Source organism: Chlorocebus sabaeus, chromosome 14, assembly GCF_047675955.1.
Source record: "Chlorocebus sabaeus isolate Y175 chromosome 14, mChlSab1.0.hap1, whole genome shotgun sequence".
Classification (NCBI taxonomy): Eukaryota; Metazoa; Chordata; class Mammalia; order Primates; family Cercopithecidae; genus Chlorocebus; species Chlorocebus sabaeus.
The window spans coordinates 15,287,597-15,313,467 of NC_132917.1; the positions used below are offsets into that span (position 1 = coordinate 15,287,597).

Genomic DNA, 25,871 nt, shown 5'->3' on the forward strand with positions numbered 1-25,871 from the left:
GTTTTAAGATTTTTAAACAACTTTTACTTTTTTTAATAGAATCACTCTAAAAATCTAATCAATGAATAATATTAACGAGTAAAGAGTAATACATTATTATAGCATTGACTGGCAACTAATGACCAAAAAAAATGCTAACCAGTCAAAAAGTTGAGCATATTCCAGTAAGGGCCACAAAAAAAGATGCAATTTATCTTTGCAGGACAAAAAAAAAAAAGGTCTCTAGATATTCAGTAAATAAAAGAGCATACTAACCAATTTTGCTGAGAATAGCCCTTACACTGGATGTATAACATACTAGGATACACAGAAGATGAAAGATTAAGAGTTGCTTCAGAAATTGATAAATATTTCTACTAGGTAAATAAAAGTAATTTTAAAAAACAGAAAGCCAGGGGGGGAAAATGCCTTTATTATTCAGAGTTTTCACCATTTAGAAAAATGTTGCTCAAATCTAAAATTTCCCAAATACAGTGAGAACATCAGGCTCCTCTCAAATGAAAACAGCTGAATACTTTATCACCATGCATTGATAACCATGAAAAATACGAAGTATCTTTTGGATCAATGATATGAATAATGCTTTATTTTGAATAAAGATATGAAACCCAGACTCGTGTATTGTGCATCAAGTACAGTCATCCCTCGGTATATGCAGGGTTCCAGGTATATCAAAATCTACATGCACTCAAGCTCCCCAGAAGACCCTGCTGGACCCACCGATACATAAAGTCACCTACCCTATCCACAGATGTGACATTCTACAAAGACTATTTTCGATCAGTGTTCGGTTGAACAAAATCTATGTACAAGTGGACCCATGCAGTTCAAACCCATGTTGCTCTAGGATCAACTGTGTAAGTGATATGAAATATATGCCCTATAAATTAGCTTACACTCCCATCCTCAGTCAGTTCTTGAACAGCCAAGTGGAAGTTCTGCTGCCTGACATCCCCAGCTAAATACGTTACACAGTTTTGAGAAAGAAGAAATGAGTCAATTTAGCATAATTTCAGAGCAGAGAGAAAGACTGTCCCTTTTATGTAGCCACCAAGGTTGCAAGCTGAGGAGTACTTCTGCCACTGAGGACAAATCTAGATCCAATAAGGGAGAAAGAATGGTAAACATGTGGAGACAATATTAACTTGAAGTAGAATGGAAACTAGGGAGAAAATATCTTCCTAAAGCTGTGTATAAGACAAAAAAGTAAGAATAGCTAAAACAAATGTAAATCTGTGAATCGAGTAAGAAAATAGAGAGCCACTTTCTCTTTTCCTCTGTCATTCTGAAAAAAATTCCTTATTAATAATCTTCTTAATTATGACATTGATCCATTCAGGTCATTCAGGAAATAGGCTCTAATGTGAAAATCTCAAAACCACCCACCAAAAGCTGGATATGCCTAGAGGAAAACAGAGTGAGGGGGTGAGACAAGGAAAATTAATCCTTAAAATGGTAAAATGTAAATGAATCAGAGAGTAAAAGATTTATAATACAAGCTATTTCCAGTTGAGGAATTTCTTTAAACCTTTACTCTATCACAATACATGGCTTTATATAAGCAGACCTTTCTTTCCCCTTGTGAATTTAAATTATAATAGATGCCACTAACTAGTGTCACTCTACCTGTCACTACATAACAAAATCATCTAATCCTTAAAACCTATCATTCCAGGACACTAACAAAGAGTTCCATCCTTCTCTATATCTTAGCTATCCAGTGAAGAGAAGGTAACTCCCTTCAAGCAGGCCCCAAATAATTAGTGTTGCAAGATTTGAAAAGAACTGTAACCCTTTTAGGATTTGACTCTCCAAATCCGTGATCACATGAACTTTTGCTGAAATGCTAACATCTTGATTCTGTACTTTTGGAATGACAAAGTGGGAAAAAATGAAGAGTTTAACAAACTCTTTTACAGATTACACTCTGTATACACAGTGTACTATACTACAATTTAAAATCAGTCCACAGTATTAATCTATTTTTAATTTATCCCACTGTAATGATATCATAATTTAAAGGATAGAATAGCTTTGGAATGAGAATAAATAGCTGTGTGCTATCAATAAAATAAAATTAGCATTGTCAACACTCACCCTTAAGAGAGTCTCATTCTAATAATAATCACGACCAAGAGATGTACCTGCTCATTTTGACTCCATTCCCCCTGTTGCTTCAGAGATGGAATCGCCCAGATGCTCAGTTTCCCTGAGAAGTGAATGGCTGCCAGGAGCATCCCATCCGGAGAAAGGCTCATCTTAAAAATTCCATCCTAAACAAGAATCATAAGGTCAGGGCAAAGAAATTATGGTCAACTAGAAATAACCCAGAATTAAACGACACTCTTTAGAGGTGCCAAGTTATAAATGATCTTTAGTAACTAAGAGTTCTGCCAGCTTCGTATCATTATAAATGCACTTCAGCATAGAGAAAAAGAACTCCTGACTTTAAGGAGTTTGTTATCTACTTCAGACTTATAATTTATACATAACCCAAAACCCAAATATGTAAGCATTATAAATATATTTCTTCACACATCAATCACCATGACTTCTCAACACCTTCTAAGGTTGGTCTTGACTAGATTGTCAATTCCTTAAATTTTGGGCCCAGATCTTTACAAGATTCTATATCTACACAGTGCCTGAAGTATGCTATATATCATAAATAGGCCAAAAATTCATGCCGTGGAAAAGAAGGAAAGGAGTAGAAGAGAGCTAGAGAAAGAGTGCAAGAATGATGGAAACAGAAGAAGATAAAGAGGAAGAAAATGGTCCTTCATTTAAGAAATGCTATGAATGTTTACAATTTTCCAAATTTGCTGCCAAATTATCCAGTTTAAGGAATCTAATTGTTACTACAGGACAGAAAAATTCTGTAATAACTGATTTCACATAGTCAACCAAGAGGTACACAGAGAAAGAGTTAGCCTTCCAGTCCTTCTTGTCCAAATAACCTGTCTTTTCCTTTCTCAGATGCCACAAACCACATGAACAGAAGTCATATGAGCAGAGACATCACCTGCTACCCACCAACAACACACTCAGAAGACCTGAACAAACACTAATTGGACAGCTGTTTCCCATTCAGGCATTTATTAAGAACAGGGTCCAAGGTAGCCTGCCCACAAAGAATAAAACAGAGACCAGAAAACAGCAACCCACAACCATATCTCTTCTGAACATTTAGAAAATCTGGCAACACACAGCCCACATCCCCAGATGACAATAGAATTTGGTAGCAGATGACCCCTTAGAAGAGTCATAAACTTTCCAGTTAGTCAATGCTCGCACAGTTCGCTATTACTGCTCCAGTACTGGGGTCAAATACTAGCTATATAACTGAAAATGAAACATGATTATACTGAAAATCAAAATTATTACACTTGATCCAATTCACTAAATTATATTATCAGCCTGCCCTCTGTAGACATTTAAGTCCTCAAGTCTCAAATGACTAAGGTGCTTTAGCCATCAAAAACAGAACAATTTCAAGAGGTCAGGAACATAGTTGAATGAGTACATAGATGAAAAGATCAGCATCCTCTAATCACTTTACTAAAGACTAAAATTACTTTAACTAGATATAATAGGTTAATCCCAGAATCCCACAATTAAATGTAAGATTGAAATACAAATGCTTGAAAAAGGAGAAGTAATAAAAGCAAAACTACTTCAAAGCAAAATTTTAAATCTACCACATCCCTTCCTCTGAGATAGGATCAGGGAAAGAAGTACAAGACAAAGGGCCTGACGTCCTCCCTCCTCAAATTTAAAGTCAATAAGCTCCATGGTTTTGTATAAGGAGGCCTCAGAAGCACAGATTTTTACCAGCCAAAAGAACTCTGCCCATCTTTCAGATTTCACAAAGGAAGAGATTAAAGTCCTAAAGGCAAAGACACTTGTCCATGATCACTCAAGGGTGCAGGGCAAGCTCCAAACTAGAATGCGGACGTTTTCAATCCCAGTCAGGGCACTTCCATGAGCCAGGAGTATGGTCCTCACCTGGACCCTGGCCTAGTTTCTAGTAGTCACAAGCAGGCCCCTCAGCAGAAATTATGATCAAGTATAATTTATTGTTTTGATCACTTGAATAATCAGTCATGTGTGATCTTTATGGTAATTCCCAGGTATTATAAATGTTCCATTATACGACTCCACTGAAGTGCTCTGAAAGCAAGAAAAAAGTTTATGAATCTCTTTAACAACAACAAAACTATACTGAATAACTTCACAATAGCAATATGACCAGGAAAGCACTGAATAAATATGTAGTTTTTTTAATTTTTAAAAAGCTTCTTCCCTCTTGATGGGGTTCAGGACACGCTACCCCAAAATACAGAATATGTCATGTTGGCATCTGAGAAAACATCAGAGGCAGGAAGGTCATTCTCACCTTCCTCCATGAAGCAGGTCATAAAATCCAGGAAGAATTTTCTGACCTTCTGCTAAAAGCAAGTCATGATCCTCATTCTGGAGGTGCCCTCCCCAAACCTGGCAGAAAAGAACATCCTTATCTCCGAAGAGAGTCACAGGGAGAATGTGAACAAACAGGCCTTGCTAAGTTCCTCCCAATTTACTGCTATTAAATCATGCTTATCCAACCATACATCCACAACTATCCATTTTTCTTCTTCAAAGCTAGCATTAAAAATACACAGGTTGGCCAGGCGCAGTGGCTCACACCTGTAATCCCAGCACTTTGGGAGGCCAAAGCGGGCAGATCACGAGGTCAGGAGATTGAGACCATCCTGGCTAACACGGTGAAACCCCATCTCTACTTAAAACACAAAAAATTAGCCACGTGTGGTGGCGGGCGACTGTCGTCCCACCAACTCGGGAGAATAGCGTGAACATGGGAGGCGGAGCTTACAGTGAGCTGAGATCCCTCCACTGCACTCCAGCCTGGGCGACAGAGCAAGACTCCGTCTCAAAAAAAAAAAAAAAGAAAAGAAAAATACACAGATTTATCCATTTCTTTGAATCTTCATTTCCTTATGAAAGCTCCCATGTCACATAAAGTTTACATTAAATCTATCAGTATGTTTCTCTTGCTAATCTGTGTTTTGTGATAGGAGCTTCATCTATGAATCTAAGAAAGGAAAGAGAAAAGCTACTGTTCCTCCTCTATACTCTTCTTTCTTTCCGCAAATTTAAACAATAAATTGTATTAACTAGAATGTTCCCACTTGCTTTCATATGGTGGATACTTGATCCCCTTATTTTCATTAGATGCCATGATATCCACACTGAAAATGTAGTATTTCTTTCTTGAACTATCTTTTTTTATTTTATTTTATTTTATTTTATTTTATTTTATTTTATTTTTTTTTGAGACGGAGTCTTGCTCTGTGCCCCAGGCTGGAGTGCAGTGGCGCGATCTCGGCTCACTGCAAGCTCCGCCCCCCCCGGGTTCACGCCATTCTCCTGCCTCAGCCTCCCGAGTAACTGGGACTACAGGCGCCCGCCACCTCGCCCGGCTAATTTTCTTGTATTTTTTTTTAGTAGAGACGGGGTTTCACTGTGTTAGCCAGGATGGTCTCGATCTCCTGACCTCGTGATCCGCCCGTCTCTCTTGAACCTTATTGTAGAAATTTTCACTTACACACAAAAGTAGAAATTATAGTATAATAAATATCCACATACCCAACCTGCTTCAACAAATATTGCCATTTTTCAGGCATGTTTCCTTTATCCTTCCCCAATCACCACCATGCCAGAGGATTTTAAAGCAAATCCCCATCATTATTTTGCTTATAAATACATATCAAGTATACATTTCTTTGAAGTCCCAAGTTATCTATTGAACATTCATGTGTATGCATAGTAAGATGATAGAGTTACTAGTAGTAATTGAATTGTAGCCGCTCAAGATGCTCAAGACACTTAGGTTATGTTGGAAATACAGTGTTTTCCTTCTGAAATAAAACTCTGCTCTTTATTTGTAGAAACGTTTATTTATTGATTTCTAAGACAGGGTCTGGCTCTGTCACTCAGGCTGTAGTGCACTGGCATGATCTTGGCTCACTGCAACCTCTGCCTCCCAGGATCAAGTGATCCTCCCACTTCAGCCTTCTGAGTAGCCAGGACTACAGGCATGCACCATCACGCCTGGCTAACTTTTGTACTTTTTGTAGAGGGAGTTTTGTCACGTTGCCCATGCTGGTCTCAAACTCCTGAGCTCAAGTGATCTGCCTGCCTCTGCCTCCCAAAGTGCTGAGATTACAGGTATAAGCCACTGCACCCAGTCTGTAGAAACATTTCTGAATTCCTATATAACATGCAGGGGGGTTCTGGCCCATGGAATAATTCATCATCCCAACAGTAACTGTGGACCAAAATCTCAAGCCACAGTTAGAAAATCCACGCTAAATTCTATGAACAGAGTCTGCGGTATTTGGGAGTCTGAGTGTCTGTTGATAAGTAATATGGTTTGGCTCTGTATCCCCAGCCAAATCTCATTTTGAATTATTATAATCCCCATATGTCAGGGGAGGGGCCTAGTGGGAGGTGACTGGGTCATGGGGACAGATTTTTCCCATGCTGTTCTCATGCTAGTGAGTTCCCATGAGATCTGATGGTTTAAAAGTGTGTGGCAGTTCCGCCCTCATTCTGTCTCTTTCCTACTGTCATTAAGACGTGCTTTGTTTCCCCTTCATCTTCCACCATGATTGTAAATGTCCTGAGGTCTCCCCAGCCATGTGGAACTGTGAGTCAATTAAACTTCTTTTCTTTATAAATTACCCAGTCTCAGGTAGTTCTTTATAGCAGTGTGAAAACAGACTAATACAGAGGGCAAGGGAGAGAATACCAGAGTTTGTGCCTTGTAAATGCGAGGATATGACTTTTCAAGTAACTATATATCACAATAAAAGTAAACCTCGGCCAGGCGCAGTGGCTCTTGCCTGTAATCCCAGAACTTTGGGAGGCCAAGGCGGGTGGATTACCTGAGGTCAGGAGTTCAAGACCAGCCTGGTCAACATGGTGAAACTCCATCTCTACAAAAATACAAAAATTAGCCAGGCATGATGGCAAGTGTCTGTAATCTCAGGTACTTGGAAGGCTGAGGTGGGAGAATGGCTTGAACCTGGGAGGCAGAAGTTGCCATGAACCGAGATTGCACTATTGTACTTTAGCCTGGGCAACACAGGAAGATTCTGGCTTAAAAAAAAAAAAAAAAAGCAAACCTCAAACATTTAAACCATGATTCTTCATACTTTATTAAAATTTCTCAGCACAAGTAAGTAATAATCTTGTTCTCTTCTTTGAATTAAGAAGTTGTAAAAGCAATAAAATTCACATGTGGCTGCAATTTTCTCTTTTCTTTTTTTGGAGACGGAGTCACTCTGTCGCCCACACTGGAGTACAGTGGTGCAATCCTGGCTCACCACAACCTCTGCCTTGAGGGTTCAAGGATTCTCCTGCCTCAGCCTCCCAAGTAGCTGGAATTACAGGCACCTGCCACCTCACCGGGCTAACTTTTGTATTTTTAGTAGAGATGGGGTTTTACTATGTTGGCCAAGCTGGTTCAACTCCTGACCTCAGGTGAACCACCCACCTTGGCCTCCCAAAATGCTGGGATTACAGGCATGAGCCACCATACCCAGCCACAATTTTCACTTTGGTTAAAGTAAGTCTTAAATTTCTTTCACATTCCTCAGCTATGAATGTCATTTTTATTTTAATCATCATTTCAACAGCTGAAATGTTGGTCAACAACATTCAACTTGGCTCTGCCACTAGTAGTTATGTGACCTTAGGCACATTAGTTAACTATCATAAGAGAAACTTTCTCTCTTTTTGAAATAAAAATAACAACACCTATACATTATGAGATTACCCCAACGATAAAATTAGGGTGTACGTAAAGTCATTTAATGTACTTATAACTCAGCTTTCTAAATACAGAAGTTAGTATGAAGATTGGATTCTACCTGAATCCATAATAACACATCTTAATCGTAAATTCCAACAACATATCTCATTCATTTGGCACTCTTCACTTGAACTTTAGTAAGACCTTTCATATTAGGGGCATACATTGATACTTAATTCTTCTAACTTCTAAGTAGTACTTTATCTAGCCTCATTAACCACTTTATGTGCTCCCTGAGTATAGAAACTCCATCCACATTATATAAGTGCTGGAATACAGGAGCTGAAATAAGACAATAAATAGTGATGCTCCCCAAAAAAGGAGGGTATCAGGATCAAATGGACACCTGCTGCACTCCCAGTACTTAGGATAAATAGAAATCTAGGCTGGAAAAACACAGGCATATGTTCCTTGAGAAAACTCCCAGGTATCTCTGATGTGTACCTCCACTTGTAATCTTCCACTTTAATTCTGCCTTTTCACCACTCTTCTTTCATTTTGCTGAGGAGGCAGCCAAAGCCCAGATACTCATGTGGGATGCCCCAGATGACCTGACAAGACTGTGGCAGCAATACAATAACTCTCCTAACACGCAGGGAACATCTCTTGGCATTCACAATAGGCAATTTTCTCAATGCATTGCACAGAAAATGGTGAGTAGTCTCTTGCCAAAATGCTGACCAGGCACTTGATAAGTACTGTTCACATAAATGGAAACTGGGGGAAGTTATGCACACTCCAATAGTGGGAGACAAGAGACTCTGGAGCAATCGGCGCTCTATAAGCTCTCAGAACTAACCGGCCTGCACCCACTTGTACAGGGTAAGTCCCATACTAATATCATCAAAAACAGATACGATCCTCTTGATAAAAGAAGACACTACCGCCTATACAGTTTTCTGCCTAAAAAAGCAAACAAAAAATCTGCATGATCTTTAAATCCAACTACTAATCTATAAGAACACATGGACACAAAAGGACAAAAGAATAAAGAAAACACCACTATAAAGATGCAATGAGTAAAATGAAAAAACAGTTTCTTCAACAAATAATTTTTAAGAGAAAAAAAGACGATATGGAGGAGGGACCATCAGATAGAGAAAAAGAGACTTAAAACACACAGTTTTTTTAAAAAAGCCATATTATTAGAGATGAACAATTGCATGATAAAAGTATCATTAAACAAATAAACCTAAGCCAGAATAATAGCTGCTTGTGGAGGGAGGGTGGGAAGTGTGTTTGTGACAGAGTCCACAGAAGGTAGCTGGCAGAGTCCTGTTTCTGCCCTGGATAATGGTTATAAGGTTATGTACTTTTTCAATGTCAAACAAGAAGCACTTCACACCTACTAGGATTACTAGAATAAAAGACAGATAATAACAAGTGTTGACAAGGATGTGGAGACAATGGAAATGCCATACTCTGACATGAGGAACAGAAGATGGTGCCACCACCTTGGAAAACTGCCTGACAACTCCTCAAATGGCTAAACAAAGTTATCATAAGATCCAGCAATTCCACTCCAAGAAAAATTCAATGATATTTCCACAAAAGAACTTGCACACAAATGTTCACAGCAGCATTATTTGTAATAGCCAAAAAGTAGAAACAACCCAAATGTCCAACTGATGAATGGATAAAGAAAACACTCTGTGTGTGTATATATATATATACACACACATACATACATATACAGACACATACACAAACACAATGGGCTATTATTCAGCAATAAAAAGAAATAAACTACTGATACACACAACAACATGGGTGAACTTTGAAAGCATCATGCTAAGTGAAAAAAGCCAGTTACAATGGACCACATATTTTATAATTCTATTCATATAGAATATCCAGAATAGGCAAATTTATTCAAACTAAAAGATTAGGGGTTGCTTACAACTTGGGGAGACAGAGTGTTGCAGGTGATAGTTAAGGGATGCAGGGTTTTTTCCCTAGAGCGATAAGACGTTTAAAATTGATTCTTGAAATCATTGCACAGTTCTGTGAATATACTAAAAAACTCTGAATTGTATATTTTAAATGAGTAAATTGTACCACATATGAATATTTCAATAAAGCTGTCCCCAAACTGCTTATTAAACCACGTATTTGTTTGATGCAATTTCCTATATCTGTATTATATTTCACAGTAAAAGCTTAGGAAGGAAGAAAGCATGGGAGAAAGGGAGGGAGAAAGGGAAACAAGAAAACAGGGAGGGAGGAAAGGAAGAAAAGAATGAGGGAGAGAGGGAGGGAGGAAGAAGGTGCAAAAAGAAGCTAGCGGGAATCTGATTTAATTTCTCTCTGCAAAGGAGCGAGAAATTCCAGGCACTTTTCTAGGTAAAACAGATGTGACCCTAACTTCATGGAGCCATGAAATCACAGATTAGGTGAATAAATAAACTAACGAATAAATCTACATTACAAACTGTGATTACTACTATGGAAGAAAAGCACAGAGTGCTCAAAGAGAGAATAACAATAGGAACTGTATTTAAATTGAAGGACTATAAGAGGAATCTGAGGATATGAAAATAGAGCTGATGCCCAAAGATGAGAATAAATTAAATTAATGAGGACAAATAAGATAAAACCATTCCCAATAGAAAAAAATGGAATCCACAAAGAAACAAACGTGGCACCCTTGATGAGCTGAGATAAGGCCAACATAACTAAAAGAGAATGAGCCAGGGGTATGAGATCAGTCTGCAGAGACAGTCATGGGCCAGCTTATGTAACGTCTTTTTGGATAATCTTAAGCATTTTATTCTGTCATCATTCTTAGTTCAACGGAAAGTCACTGAAGGCTTTCTTCAAGCAAGAAAGTGAGCTTATCTGATTTACATTTTTTAAGTCACTAAGGTTGCTGGGGAAACTGATTAAGTATCTGCTAACCTAGGAGAGATGAAAAATTATACGATGGTGATAGCCACAGAAGAAAAAAGAAGTAGAAAGATTCCAAGTACACTCTGAAGATGATACTGGTAGCAAAGGTGTTAGATTAGATTAGATGGGGGGGATGAAGGACTGGGTGGTATCAGCAATAATTTTCAGGTATCTTCCTTTGCCAAAAGGATGGATTACTGAGGCAATCAAGTCTAAGGCAGAAATGGTTAGGGAAAGAAAAATGAGAAGCTATCAGAGTTTTGTTTTGGAAATGTTTGATTTAAAATGCCTGAAGGCTATCCTACTGAAGCTGTCAAGTGAGCAGCAGGGTATACAAATCTGAAGTGCAGAGGAGAACTGGGTTACAGATGCCAGCTTAGGACTTCTTGGGATCTGAAAGGTATTGAAAATCTGAAAACACTCATATTTTATACATTAAGAAGTATGGAATATATTGATGTTTATAGCATCCCAAAGCCACGGAACACACATTTAATTTGCTCCTACTAACACCTATGAGTAGGTATTAAAATTACTTTCAATGACAAAAAATTAGTAAAACATTTCCTTGTATTTTACTATAGTGTACTTCTATGTCATCTATAATAACTAAGAACCAACTCTATCAGAAGATATGTTTTTAAAAGCTTTTCTAACAAATTATTAAAGGAACTAAAATTTTACAACTTTTTCCCCTAAATATAGTATACCTTTCCTCCACTGATTTGCTGTAACTAATCTGCCTGCAAAATGAGTGATCGGTAAAAACATTTACTGAGTGTATAAAGTACATGTAGGGGTGTACAGAAATGGGAAGTAGCTCACCCATTCTCCACTAAGTTATTCCAACTTTCCCCACTGGAGGGCCCACAAAAGAACATGGCAGCAATATAGTATCAAACTACCACAGATGCTAGAGTTCTACTTGCTATAAAACCTCACTTAATTTTTCTAATCTGATTCTAATCTATAAAATTTGGATAATACTATACCTTTTGGGTTGTGAGGTTTAAAAGATAATTAAAATATATATGTTTGTCCCAATAATAATAATATGTATACATATACACAGTGTCTGCATATAAACATTTAAAATGGGACTATTCAAAAAATAACGGATGCTGGCAAGGTTGTAGAGAAAAAGAAATGCTTACACACTGCTAGTAGGAGCGTAAATTAGTTCAACCATTGTGGAACACAGTGTGGCAATTCCTCAAAGACCTAAAAACAAAAATACCATTCGAACCAGTAATCCCATTACTGGGTGATATGGTTTGGATCTGTGTCCCCACCCAAATCTCATGTCAAATTGGAGGAGCAGCCTGATGGGAGATGACTGAATCATGGGGGTAGATTTCCCCTTGGTGTTCTCATGATAGTGAGTTCTCACAAGATCTGATGGTTTGAAAGTGTGTGGCACTTCGCCATTTACACGCTGTCTCTCTCCTGCTCCACCACGGTAAAGATGTGTTTCCTTCCTCTTCCCCTTCCGCCATGACTGTAAGTTTCCAGAGGCCTCCCGGGCATGCTTCTTGTTAAGTCTGCAGAACTGTGAGTCAATTAAATCTCTTTTCTTCATAAATTACCCAGTCTCAGGTAGTTACTTTTCATTTATTTATTTATTTTGAGATAGTCTTGCTCCATTACCCAGGCTGGAATGCAGTGGCGCGATTCTTGGCTCATCGTAACCTCTACCTCCTGGGTTCAAACAATCCTCCCACCTCAGCCTCCCAAGTAGGTGAAATGACAAGTGTGCACTACCACACTCAGCTATTTTTTTGTATTTTTAGTAAAAAAGGGGTTTCACCATGTTGGCCAGGCTGGTCTCAAACTCCTGACCTCAAGTGATCTGCCTGCCTCAGCCTCCCAAGTGCTAGAATTACAGGCATGAGTCACTGCGTACAGCCTCAGGTAGTTCTTATAGCAGTGTGAGAATGGACTAATACACTGGGGAATATAAATTGTTCTGTCATAAAGACATAAAGACATAAAGACATATGCACACATATGTTCACTGCAGCACTATTCACAATAGCAAAGACATGGAATAAACCTAAATGCCCATCAGTGACAGACTGCATAAAGAAAATGTGGTACATACATGGAATACTTTGCAGCCATAAAAAAGAACAACATTATGTATTTTACAGCAACATGGAGCTGGAGGCCATTATCCTTAGAAAACTAATGCAGGAACTAATGCAGGAACAACCGAATACCACATGTTCTTACTTATAAGTAGGAGCTAAATGACGAGAACACAAGGACACACGGAGGGGAACAACACATACTGAGGCTTATGAGCAGGTGGAGGGTGGGAGGAGGGAGAGGATGAAGAAAAACAACTAATGGGACTATGCCTAATATCTGGGTGATGAAATAATCTGTACAACAAACTCTCATGACACAAGGTTACGTATATAATAAACCACACATGTACCCCTGAACTTACAGTAAGTTAAATTTTTTTTAAAAAGTAAAATTTTAAAAAGTAAAATGAGACTATTTTAAAACATTTTGATTGAGAAGGCACAGTCATCTTTTATTAAGGAAAACTGCACGAATTGTTAAAATATGAACACAAAGAAATTGTCATGAAATACAGCTTGATAGCAAAGACTGAATACCACTTGTATCTGCTGCAATCCACTCTATTCCACCAGCTCCAATATCCATTTGTCCTTTCTTCATTAAAAATACTATTAAAGGCCAGGCACAGTGGCTCATGCCTGTAATCCCAGCACTCTGGGAGGCTGAAGCGGGCAGATCACAAGGTCAGGGGATTGAGACCACCCTGGCTAACACGGTGAAACCCAGTCTCTACAAAAAAAACCACAAAAAATTAGCCAGGCATGGTGGCGGGCGCCTGTGGTCCCAGATACTCAGGAGGCTGAGGCAGGAGAATGGCGTGAACCCAGGAGGCAGAGCTTGCAGTGAGCCAAGATCGCACCACTGTGCTCCAGCCTGGGCAACAGAGCGAGACTCCATCTCAAACAAACAAAAATAATTAACACTTTCTACTACTGGCAGCAATAATTGGAGAATGAGTTGTACTTTCTCTCAAACATTGCAATAAAACTTCCTAACTGTCCTTTCCAAGACAGGGTTTTTAAGAATGTTAAACATCAGACCTTTGTACTGAAATTAATCACCTGTCATCTAATTTAATAGTCAATTAAAAATGAGTGATTTACCATTTCCTGTAACTTTCAAATACACAAGCTGTATTTAAAAGAAAGTAGTTTTCTAGTGCATACATTCAAAACATTCCAAAGTACTACATATTCTTAAAGAAAAAAACTCAGATCAATAAAAGGCAAATTTATAAGTGCTGCTCTTCCAACATTCCACAAGTATTTATTGAATATTATATATTCAATATTAAATATTAGGTGCCAGGCACTGTTTTACACTGTAGGAAGTCAGCAATGAACAAAACAAACATAAATCCCCACCCTCAAGAAGTTTACTAGATATTCTAGCCCATTATATTTTAGAAGTTTGACACAAACACACACACACACAAATTAGAAATCTATCCTTCAGATCAAAACAAAGTCAGCCTCAAAAGCCTGATTAACAACCTGTGACAAAAACACTATAAATGCATGAAGGAAAGAAAAAAGCTTTTTGGAAAATAAAAATAAAAAATTCCAAGCCAATATCCTTTATAAAATAATATAAATAATTCTTATTTTTAATATACTCTTTTAAAAGATAATACTGGCCAGGTGTGGTGGCTCACGCCTGTAATCCCAGCACTTTGGGAGACCAAGTCCGGCAGATCATGAGGTCAGGAGAACCAGACCATCCTGGCTAACACGATGAAACCCCGTCTCTACCAAAAATACAAAAAATTAGCCGGGCGTGGTGGCGGGTGCGCCCAGCTACTCAGGAGGCTGAGGCAGGAGAATGGTGTGAACCCGGAGGGTGGAGTTTGCAGTGAGTCGAGATTGCACCACTGCACTCCAGCCTGGGCGACAGAGGGAGACTCTGTCTGAAAAAAAAAAAAAAAAGATAATATTATATGCCAGACAATGAGAAGCTATTTTTCAAAGCCACATAAGTTTTGGGTATAATAAGCCACAATTCAAAAAGAACCCATGGACTACTAATTATTAATTCTATAATTCAGGATATAAAGAAATTAACAGAGATAACAGCAGTCACCATTATTATTTGCTGAGTATCTGCAATATGACAATCACTGTCTTAGCTATTTTATGTATATTACCTCTAATACTATACAATCTCAGTGTTGTTACTTTAGAGTCTCATAAGTAAATTTTTTAAATGAACTAAATATTACTAATACGGTTATATAGGAAAGCAGGCCCATGTTGTAAAGATATTAGTAGTTAAGAGGAACATTTTTTTTTCTTTTGAGACAAGGTCTCACTCTGTCCCCCAAGTTGGAGTGCAGTGGCACAATCATGACTCACTGCAGCCTCAACCGCCTAGGCTTAAGTGATCCTCCCACCTCAGCCTCCCAAAGAACTGGGATAACAGGAGTAAGCCACCACCCCAGGCTAAGAGGAACACATTTTAAGAGAAAAATAATTGCTGCCAAACTTGAGTAGTAAAATAGATCATTCTTTCTAAGATATTAAGTAATTTATCATCTCAGCTACTTTGAAAGACATCTTGGTTTCTGTTTCTTCCAAATTACCAACTAAAGGTTTAAGACAATAACCAACTAGAAATGGTGAAAACAAGCACTGGATGACAGACCAACAGAAGACCAAACACATCTCTGACACTATCTGGATAGGTGAGTTTAGGCACACATTTCTCTTGAGGCCTTAATCTCTTCATCAATAAAAAGTAGGTATCATAATGCCAGTGTAGGTGATGCAAACTTCCTGTGAGATCCTGTGAAAAGACTTGTCAAAGTGTTCATAATAATAAGGAATTATTAGATAAGCCCTATGAGCTCTTTCAACTCTAAAATTATAGTACAGTCAAGTATCACTTAACAACAGGGAGATGTTCTGCAAAATGCGTCACTGGGTGATTTCATTGTTGTGAAAACATCATACATAGAGTGCAGTTACACAAATTTAGATGGGATAGCCTACTACGCACCTAGGCTAGGTGGTATAGCCTGTTGCTCCTAGGCCACAAACCTGCTCAGCATGCTACTCTACTGAATACTCTGGGCAACTGGAGCACAATGGTATTTGTGTATCTAAAAACAGAAAAGGTACAGTAAATGGTATAAAAGGTAACAAATGCCTGTACAGGGCATTTACCATGAATGGAGCTTGCAGAACTAGAAGTTGCTTTGGGTGAGTGAGTGAGTGAGTGAGTGAGTGAGTGAGTGAGTGGCAAGTAAAGGGGAAGGCCTAGGACAGGACATTACTGCACACTACTGTAGACTTTAGAAACACTGTACACTTAGGCTCTACTACATTCATTTTATAAACTTACTTTCTTCAATAATAAATTAGCCTTCTCTTACTGTAACTTTTTTACTTTATAAACTTTGTATTTTTTTACCTTTTTGACTTCTGTGATAACATTAGCTTAAAACACAAACACGCTGTACATACAAAATTTTTTCTTTCTTTACATTTTTGTACTATAAACTTTTGCATTTTATTTTATACTTTTACTTTTTTAAACATTTTTGTTAAAAACTAAAACACAAATACACACATCAGCCTAAGCCAACCCAGGGTCAGGATCATCAATATCACTGTCTTCTACCTCCACATCTTGTCCCACTGGAAGGTCTTTAGGGATGGTAATACTCATGGAGTTGTAATCTCCCATGATAAGAATGCCTTCCCCTGCAATGCCTGAAGAACCTGCCTAAGGCTGTTTTATAGTTAACTTTTTTTTTAATAAGTAGAAGGAGTACTCTCTAAAATAATGATTAAAAAGTACAGTACAGTCAAGCCCTCCATATCCGCAGGTTCCACATCCTCTGATTCAACCAACCGTGGATTGAAACTACAGCATTTGAGGGATATAGAATCCGCAGATATGAAGGCCTGACTTTTCATATCAGCAGGTTCTACCGGGAAAGAAATTGAAGCAGTGAAAAAGATCAGATGATTTGATTTTCCCCCAAGACAGGAGTATGATTTGATTCCCCTACAAGATAAGAGTATGATTTGATTCCCCAGTGTAGGTCCAGACTCTTGTGAAAGTCAAACAGAGAAACAAATGTAACCACCTCGCAGAGGCAGTTCCTGAGTATCACTGATATTCATCTGGATGTAACTGTCTAACATCCTTGCCATGGATCCATGTTTTTCCAGCTAAGTAACAAGACAGTAAAACACTGGTACTTAAAACCCAGGGTCAAGAGGCACATTTCTTCTTGGAGCATCAGTAATCTCAGATTTGGGGAATAATTTTTTTTTAATATTAAGCCAAAGAAGAATATATTATGAACAATAATGCAAAATTCACAAGATTTGAAAAGATAAAATACGACATTTAAAGATATATATATAATGCTTCTAGGAGAATTCCTTGAGCTATATTCCCAGATCCCCAAGAGGGCTGGGTATATCCTCTATAATTATCTTTCTTTTAAGATAAGGTTGATACACAGTAAAATACACAAATCTTCAGCAACAGCTCTATGAATACTTACTAATGCATATAGCCACGTAGTGTACATGAATATACTCAGATAAAGATACAAAAAGTTTGAGGTTCATTCAGCTTTGACCTTAAAGGGACTTCCAGGTAAAAATGTTTGAGAAGCCCACCATAGTAAAGCCAATTTGCGTTACCTGTTCTTGTCCCTGGCGACTGTAAAACTTGATGCTTAACATCCTTAATAATCCCAGTGTCTTCGGTGCCTGCGAAATAAATGCATCATATGAAGAAAGATTATTGAAATGACTTATCATTGTAAAATGTCCTTTTATAATGAAATGAAAACTATAGCAAATTTAGTATTTTTTTAAATGATCAAAGAAAATCACCAATAAGGTGTCAAGGATCTTAGTGAGATTGTTTTTGTTTAGAAAAAAAATCCACCAAGTGGTACAGTCTTACAAAATACCTCCATGATCAAATGCTTTTTTAACTATATAACCAGTAAAATTTATGCAAATCAGAATCCACTGAAAGCTCTTCTCAAGTAAGGCTGCCCAAGGTTGCCATTTTACCCTAACATCAGTATGGAAAAAGCAAAAACTTTCCACAGAAATTTCATCTATTAACAATTGATTCTATGCTTGAAAAACATCAAAAAAAAAAAAAAAAAAAAAAAACTTCATCTTTAGAAATCAGTCAATAAAATAACTTAATATAACACATGACAATTTTTGTCTTTAGACTTAGAAACTATATTTTTTTAATGGAAAATAACATTGTTGAGGATGTAGGGAATCTGGAACCCTCATATACTATTGATGGGAACATAAAACTATACAGTCACCATGGAAGATGTTTAGTGGTTCCTCAAAAACGTAAACATAAAACTAACATGTGACCCAGCAATTCCATCCAAGATTTATACACAAAAGAATTGAAAACAAGCATTCAAACAAATATTTGTACATGAATGTTCACAGCAACAATATTCACAATAGCCAGAACTTCTGAGCTGAAAACATTAGGGACGGCCTTGATACACATCTCCAAATACTTCCTCCAAAAATATTAAGAACAAGAAAGGGAGATAAATCTACACAAAAACCATGCTCTCAGCTTAGCCTGAAGATAAAATTTTATAGTAACTGTAAGCAAAAAGAAAGAAATCACCAAATCCCAGTGTGTCATCTCCATTGCTCCTGCTAAAACCTATGTCCCCACTCACCCCCACTGTGACCTGCCACAAGGTGTAGTGGTGAGCAAAAGCGAATTGAAAAATACCCAGGGAAGACAGAGGGGGGCTAGCAAAAATGGCTAAGGTCCATTTAAAACCAAAACCACCACCAAAAAGACTAAGTCCACTCTGAGTGAAAATACTATAACAGCATCCAGGTTGATCAGACATGGCCTACAGGGAAGGGACCTAAGTGTGGGCATGATGTGAAGAGGCAGGCTTCCAAACACAGAGCTTCTGAGGGAGAAAAATGGCAAATAGGAAGAAGTGCCTTTTGCCAAAGGGGTGGCAAAGAGGAAAGGAAGCAAAGGGGCAAATGTAGTGTGCAGCAAGACAATAGACAACCACAACATCAGAAGATCCACACCCCCTCCTGCCACCAAAACAAAACCAAAAAAATCTAGTAAGGTATTTGAACTTTGCTATACTGACAAAAGAAGGCACCATTAACCTAGGAATCTTGTAAAGTATTCCAATATCATAAAAATGAACAAGAAAGAGAGTCACAAACACTTTGCAGACATGAGAAGACAAAAGTCAACACGTGTCAACAAAGGGCAATTATGGCTGAAAAAACAACCATGAAGCAAAAGAAAACTTTAACATAGCACTCCAAACGGAATTAAATATAGTCAGACAAGCATTTGAGAATGTGGACAACTTGAAAAACCATCAAAAAATTCAGTAACTGAGAACAGAACTGGACAAGAAAAGTGAAAAAGAATTAATAAGAAAAAGCTCAATAAATTCAGCAAAGAAATATAAGAAAAAGACAAAATTATCTAAAAACTAAAGAATACAAGGTATTCAAAGGATAATTTAATAAGGGGCTTTAAAGGAAGACATGAAAACAATGAAAAAATTAAAATGAGTTAAGAAGTGAAAAGGAAATGAGATAAAAGGAAGAGGTAAAAAGAGTAAAGAAAAACTACTGGAAAGAGAATATAGTAAAAAGCAGTAACATTTGGATTGCCATAGAATCTGAAGAAGATAAACAAAACCAAAGCACAGAATATTTAAACTATAATCCATGAAAACTTTACAGAAACAGAAAATGGAAAAAATAGAAACAGAAAAAAACTGAATCTACACGCTAAAAGAACCAATGCATACCTAGGAAATTTAAACTCAGAATGATCAACTACAATATCCTAGGAAGCTATTAGATTTCAAAGATAAAGAAAATAAAGACCTGCAAGAAAAACTGACTAATAATATACAAAGGGTAAATAATTTGATTGCATCAGATTTTTTAAACCCCACATACAAAGCAAAACAAGAGTAGCCTTTTTTAAAAGTTTAATGAAAGAAAAGGCGAACCAAGGATTTTATAGCCAGACAAGTTTTCCCTCAAATATCAAGGCTATGGCAAAAATAGTTTTGAACATAAAACACAAAAACTTAAGAAACTCATCACCTATGATCCCTTCTCAAAACATACTAGGAAATAACTTCATCCAACCACAAGACTGGGAAAACTTCAGCAAAAGAACTGAGTAAGCATTTTAAAGTACATAAATAAATAAGACTAAAGAAAGCTGGGAAGAAAAGTAGACACCAATGTATAAATATTATGTATGTGACAATGCAGAAATAAAACAACAAAAATGAGAAAGAGGAAAGCAGAATAAGCTGGGTTTTGTATAAGCAATTAGTAGAAATGAAAGAATACCAAGAAAACAAACTCGTAAAATGCTGGAAGACATAGATAATATCAATAGGGATAGTTTCCATGAAATAATGGAGGCAAATCTCCATTCAAGTGAATTCAAGAGAGAATGGAAGAAGAGGAATTGGAAACAAATACAGACAACTCTTGAACACTGTAAGGAAAGGAAAAGAAACGGGATGGCAGCTAGAGGGCAAAGTGGAGTCTGAAGAGTTTTTGTGAGAGGAAAAACAAAAGCATGCTATATGCTGATAAACCTAAGAGATAACAAAATTCCTGATGTAAGAGGAATATCCTTCAATAAACAAGAATGGGAGATCTAGTGGACAAACACAGGGGTTGGCCTCAGCCGGAGCAAGGACAGTTCCTCTGTCTGGACAAAAGAAAAGTTACAGTACACAGGCACAGCTGCCGGCAGGCTGTGGGATCCTACAGAAGTATTCCTCCCGATTACATGTATTTTTTCAGGGAAATAGGATTTCTCATGGAAATAGGACTTCAAAAAGTCTATGTTCTTTCCACAACAACCTTCTATATTGAAAAAGCAGCAGCAGCAGCAGCGGCAGCAATAATAAAAATTCAGTCAACTGTTCATTCTTACAGTTTTCCAAAATTTTGATCTTAAAAACACAGACAACAATAACACTGTAGATCATCTTACAGTTTATCAAATGCCTTTACACAGGCAAGGGATAAGGTGGAATTCAGACACCAGCCTTCTGACTCCACAGCCTGAATCTTTCCTTTGCCCCAGCTGCTGAATTCTAATCTGGTACCTGTTTTAGCTTATCGCATTAATTTGAGACACAGCTGTTCTTCCAACATGCGATGAATCCCTTGAGGGCTGCTACCAGTAATTTTATATTCCTAATACCTGGAGCAGTGATTAAACATTGAACAAATGAATAAATAAAACTATCTCACATAGATGACACTAACATTCATTTGGAAACTTGGGTCAATGCACATATTGAATTTTGCATAGTCTGTTTTACAACCTAGCAGCCTTGTGAGAGGCTATGAGGTATGTGTCAGCAGCATTTTTCAGTCAATACCTACACCAAGACAACAGCAACCTTAAACAAACAGTAAGAGGAGGTTCGATGAGAACAATGTCTGCTGCCTGACAACAAGAGCTAATCCCATAACCTCAAATTATTTTGAGGTAAGGGAAGGCTATGCAGAATGACTGTAAGTTTAGCTGCAAGACACAGCCACTAACATAATTAAAATACACTTGCAGCATTTCAAGAAGTTAATCATACAGCAGAGCATTCAATTTGCAATTCAATATTTTTCCCACTTATTTTGTCAGTGCACAAGCAATTTTCTTTTAAAAGACTTCAATATCGAAGCCTTAGGCCACAAGGAGAAGGACCATACATAGCAGAGCAGATTCCAATACTTCAGTAAGGTGCAAAGGGAAAGCACAGGAGAATTCAAAGAAACCAAGGTGAACAAACGTTCCTTGGTATGTGACTTCCCATTTGCTCGTCCAAATAAACACTTGATTACATCAAACCAAAAGGGACTTTCACCACTTACCCACATTACCTCTCCTTGTATCCTCTACACGCACCAACTTTCCTTTTCTCCTCAACCCTATTTTGACAAATTTCACAGCTACAGAAAAGTTGAAATGATTGTACAATGAAACACAAGTATACCTCTCACCTGGCTAGACCAGTTGTTAACATTTTGTCACATTTGCTTTATCTCTATGTGTGTGTATATATATGTATACAGACACACATACTTTAAATTTTTTTTTTTTTTTTAACTGAATCATTTGAAAATAAGGTGCAGACTTGGCCGGGCATGTTGGCTCAGGCCTATAATCCTAACACTTTGGGAGGCCAAGGCAGGCGGCTCACCTGAGGTCAGGAGTTCAAGACCAGCATAGCCAACATGGTGAAATCCCATCTCTACTAAAATACAAAAATTAGCCAGGCATGATGGGGGGGTGCCTGTAATCCCAGGTAATTGGGAGGCTGAGATGGGAGAATCGCTTGAACCCGGGAGACGGTGGTTGCAGTGAGCCAAGAAAGCTGCAGACATCATGCTTACTTTAGACAGAGCTGAGAGAAACTTCTTCAAACTTTTTCTAAGATCTGCCCCGAAACATCCTGCATATAAAACTACAAGCTGGATACGACCTAAATCAGAGAGATAAACATAGCTAAATTCCTACAGATATGAAGTAATGTGTCCAATATGTACGAGTAACTTCTACCTCACTTTACTTTTTATAGATTATGGGATAATCATCACAGCATATATTAGTGCCACTGATACGAACATAATTTCATGCAGTGGGGGGTGCAGAACAGAAACTAGAAGATCTGGCCCATCTCATGCCTCTGTTTTCAGTTATTATGTTCTACTGTGCCTTGGGCTCCTTATTTGTGAAATGTGGCCAATAATACACCAACTGTTCTCCTTACTAGGTTCTGTAGAGAGAATAAAGGGCCAGTAGACTAGGTAGATGGATAATAAATAGAAGGAAAGGCATATGCACAGTACTGCATAAGCTGTTCTACACGTACAAACTGGTTGAATATCTGGTGTCATATAAACCAGTAAGTTGGCTTCATTTAAAGAAAAAGAAACTACTACTTTGTTGGATTAAATCACAATCACACACTGCAGTATATATTAAATGCTAAAAATAAAATTCACAGAGCATTACTATAATTGCTAAAGATTTCTTTTCAAAAGTACATCTTCATTAGTTTAATTTCAATACTAAAATCTTTAAGTTTGTTGTTTTAGAACATAATTTGAAATCAATATATTTTTAGGCAAATTAATTATCAAAATGAATGCATAACATGTTTGATTATGTTGTGTTTCAATTTAATTTCTAGATTTCTTCCCTCACTGAAAAAATATCTGAGTGCCCACTAGGTAACATGGTAAGCCCAAGCTGCATAATTTTGACTAAGTACTCACTTTTCTTTTCTTTTTTTTTTCAGACAGAGTCTCACTCTGTCACCCAGGTTGGAGTGCAGTGGCAAGATCTCAGCTCACTAAAATCTCTGCCTCCCAGGTTCAAGTGATTCTCCTGCCTCAGCCTTCTGAGCAGCTGGGATTACAGGTGCACACCACCAAGCCCAGCTAATTTTTATATTTTTAGTAGAGACGGGGTTTCACCATGTTGGTCAGGCTGGTCTTGAACTCCTGACCTTGTGATCTGCCCGCCTCGGCCCCTCAAAGTGATGGGATTACAGGCACGAGCCACCGCACCCAGCCCAAGTATTCACTTTCATACAGTTTACACAAATAACTAAGATATGTAAGACTGCAGTGTGGCCAGGATGGTAAACATAATTACTATTTACCAATACCTAGTTTTTCATACCCTTCTGGACACACAGAAAACTATTTCCCAGGCCCCTTGAAGCTAGGAGGGGCCATAATACAATAAATGAACTGTAAGTAGAACCAATGTCACTTCTTGTCTAAGACAGTAAAAATTCCAACTTTTATCTCTCCCTTCCCTTCCTAAAACCATAAACTGAGATACTAGGAGCTCAAAAGGTCACCACTCTCCACGGATCTTTTAATCATCACTTGAAACAAGCTGCCCAGGAGAGTCATGATCTCAACAGCAGACTTTGCTACAAAATAAGGAAAAAATCTGAACATGATAGGCCACAGAAATGTCAGGACTTTGCATTTGCTCATTTGATTGTCTGAATTATCAAAATAGAGCCTAGCCTACGCTGACTACTACAGCCTCAAGGACTGCCTGACACAAAACAGCTGCTCAATAAATAAGTATAGAATGAATGGATGGATAGATGAATAGTCCATATAAATATGGAACAATATGGAAATCTGGACTCTAATTCCACTATTTGCTAGCTGGATGACCAGGGCAACTTACTTAATTACAGCTCACTCACCACCTCATCAACAGACTTGGGCCAGTAACAATATTTACCTCAAAGGGTTACTTAGAATTAAACAAGTTAGAGCATATAAAAAGCACTCAGAATAGTTGCCAACACATTAAAAAGCGCTTAATACATGTTTACATCTAAACAAGCAAATACAAGGAATGGGACTACTGTCAGGTTGGTTTTCTAATAGCTGAAAATGTCACCACTAAAAATTATTTCAAGTTAAATACAACATGCCTCAGTTGAATTTGCTATTTGAAAGAAATAAAATTATACCAGCATTAATTCACTGTCCTCATTTAAGACGAAATTATTTCTTCCTCTATACCTTACATAGGGCTTATTTATCTAAGACAAATAGCATAGTGAAATGACACACAGCAAAGTGAAGTGCCATAACTCATACTTACCGCAGTAACCCTGTCTCCACCATTAGTAACCTGCTTGTAATACGGTGATCCTGAAAGAACTCTCCAGGCAGAAAGGCCACAGCTAGAAGCTTTTGACATGCCTACTTCAGCAGTTTCACATCCACCAACCAGCAAAAGTCTAAAAAAGAGAAAAATTTTAAAAATCGATAAATTGCAAATGTAAATAAGAGCAAAACAAAGAGCAGAAACAGTCACCTTGATAAAGAAAATTTACAAAGTACTATTAATATATGTTAAACCTAGAAGGTAAATATTTCAGAGCAAACAATTAAAAGAAAACCAAACTGTTTTTCAATTTGAATTTCACCATATACTAAGGCTTATATATTCAGGCACCTGAAACCCAGGTGGGAACATAGAAATGAAGAAAAAACTTAAGGCTGGCAACTGAATATCAAAAAAACTGTATCAACACCAATAAACGTTAATAGATGTGCAGCCTCACCCAGATACATTATGTATTAATTATGGCAACATATCTGATGCAATGAGGGAGCCATTACAGAATGCTAGAAAGAAATGACACCCGGGAGAGACTGAATGCGAAAGAACCACAGAGCAATAATTATACAAAAATAAGACTGGTCGGTAGTTTAGCTGCACACTATGATTGGTTCACTTTGCTGCTTGTTACACTCCACTCACAACTGGAGGCCAGTTACCAACATGGCAAACAGCCTAACATATACTAAAAGTTAAAAGACATTACTGTGTAACCACCCTAAACAAAGCTATTTAATAAAGGAACCCCAACAGTCACAATTTTTAAAGTTATGTTCAGTACTTCTGGCAGGGACCTGTATAACAGACATCATAATCACCTGTCTAAAGAAAGAAAAAAAGTCTGAAAGTTCTGTTTACCTCCTTCTTGGCCATACCCATAGAAAAACCAAATCTTGAAAAATGTATGTTTCTACATAGAAATTGAAAGGTCAAAGAAAACACTTCATAAAGTTATTTAGAGTTGGCATATCAGACTAATTCAGTTACAATTTACGTCAACTAAAGCTAACTTTAAATGTTATAAAATTATAAATATCAGTACCTAGTGACATAACACCATGAGCTCTCAATACTGAGCCTTCAAGACCAGTGACGGTGTATGCCCAAGGTAGTCAAAAGCACTATATTATTATAGAAAGCAACACCTGGCTTCTGTTCATTTTGTTCACCTTGTATAGCAGGTCACACAATGGCCCCCAAAAGATGCCCATGTCCTAATCGTTGCAGCCTGTGAGTATGTTCTATTACATGGATGTAAGGTTATAGATGGAATTAGGGTTGCTAACCAAATGACTTGAACATAGTG

At 37.6% G+C, this 25,871-nt stretch overlaps 1 protein-coding gene across 2 annotated transcripts in view; it reads right to left on the reverse strand.

The window, feature by feature from the left end:
* NBAS (NBAS subunit of NRZ tethering complex) overlaps positions 1-25,871 on the reverse strand; it is a 414,675-nt gene that overhangs the window by 309,246 nt on the left and 79,558 nt on the right. For both annotated transcript variants that reach the window (XM_038006212.2, XM_038006211.2), the window contains exons 10-12: positions 24,542-24,680; positions 17,515-17,583; positions 2,145-2,273 (exon numbers count right to left, since the gene is read on the reverse strand). In XM_038006212.2, coding sequence (XP_037862140.2) covers positions 2,145-2,273; positions 17,515-17,583; positions 24,542-24,680 — 337 coding nt within the window. The remainder of the gene's footprint in view (positions 1-2,144; positions 2,274-17,514; positions 17,584-24,541; positions 24,681-25,871) is intronic.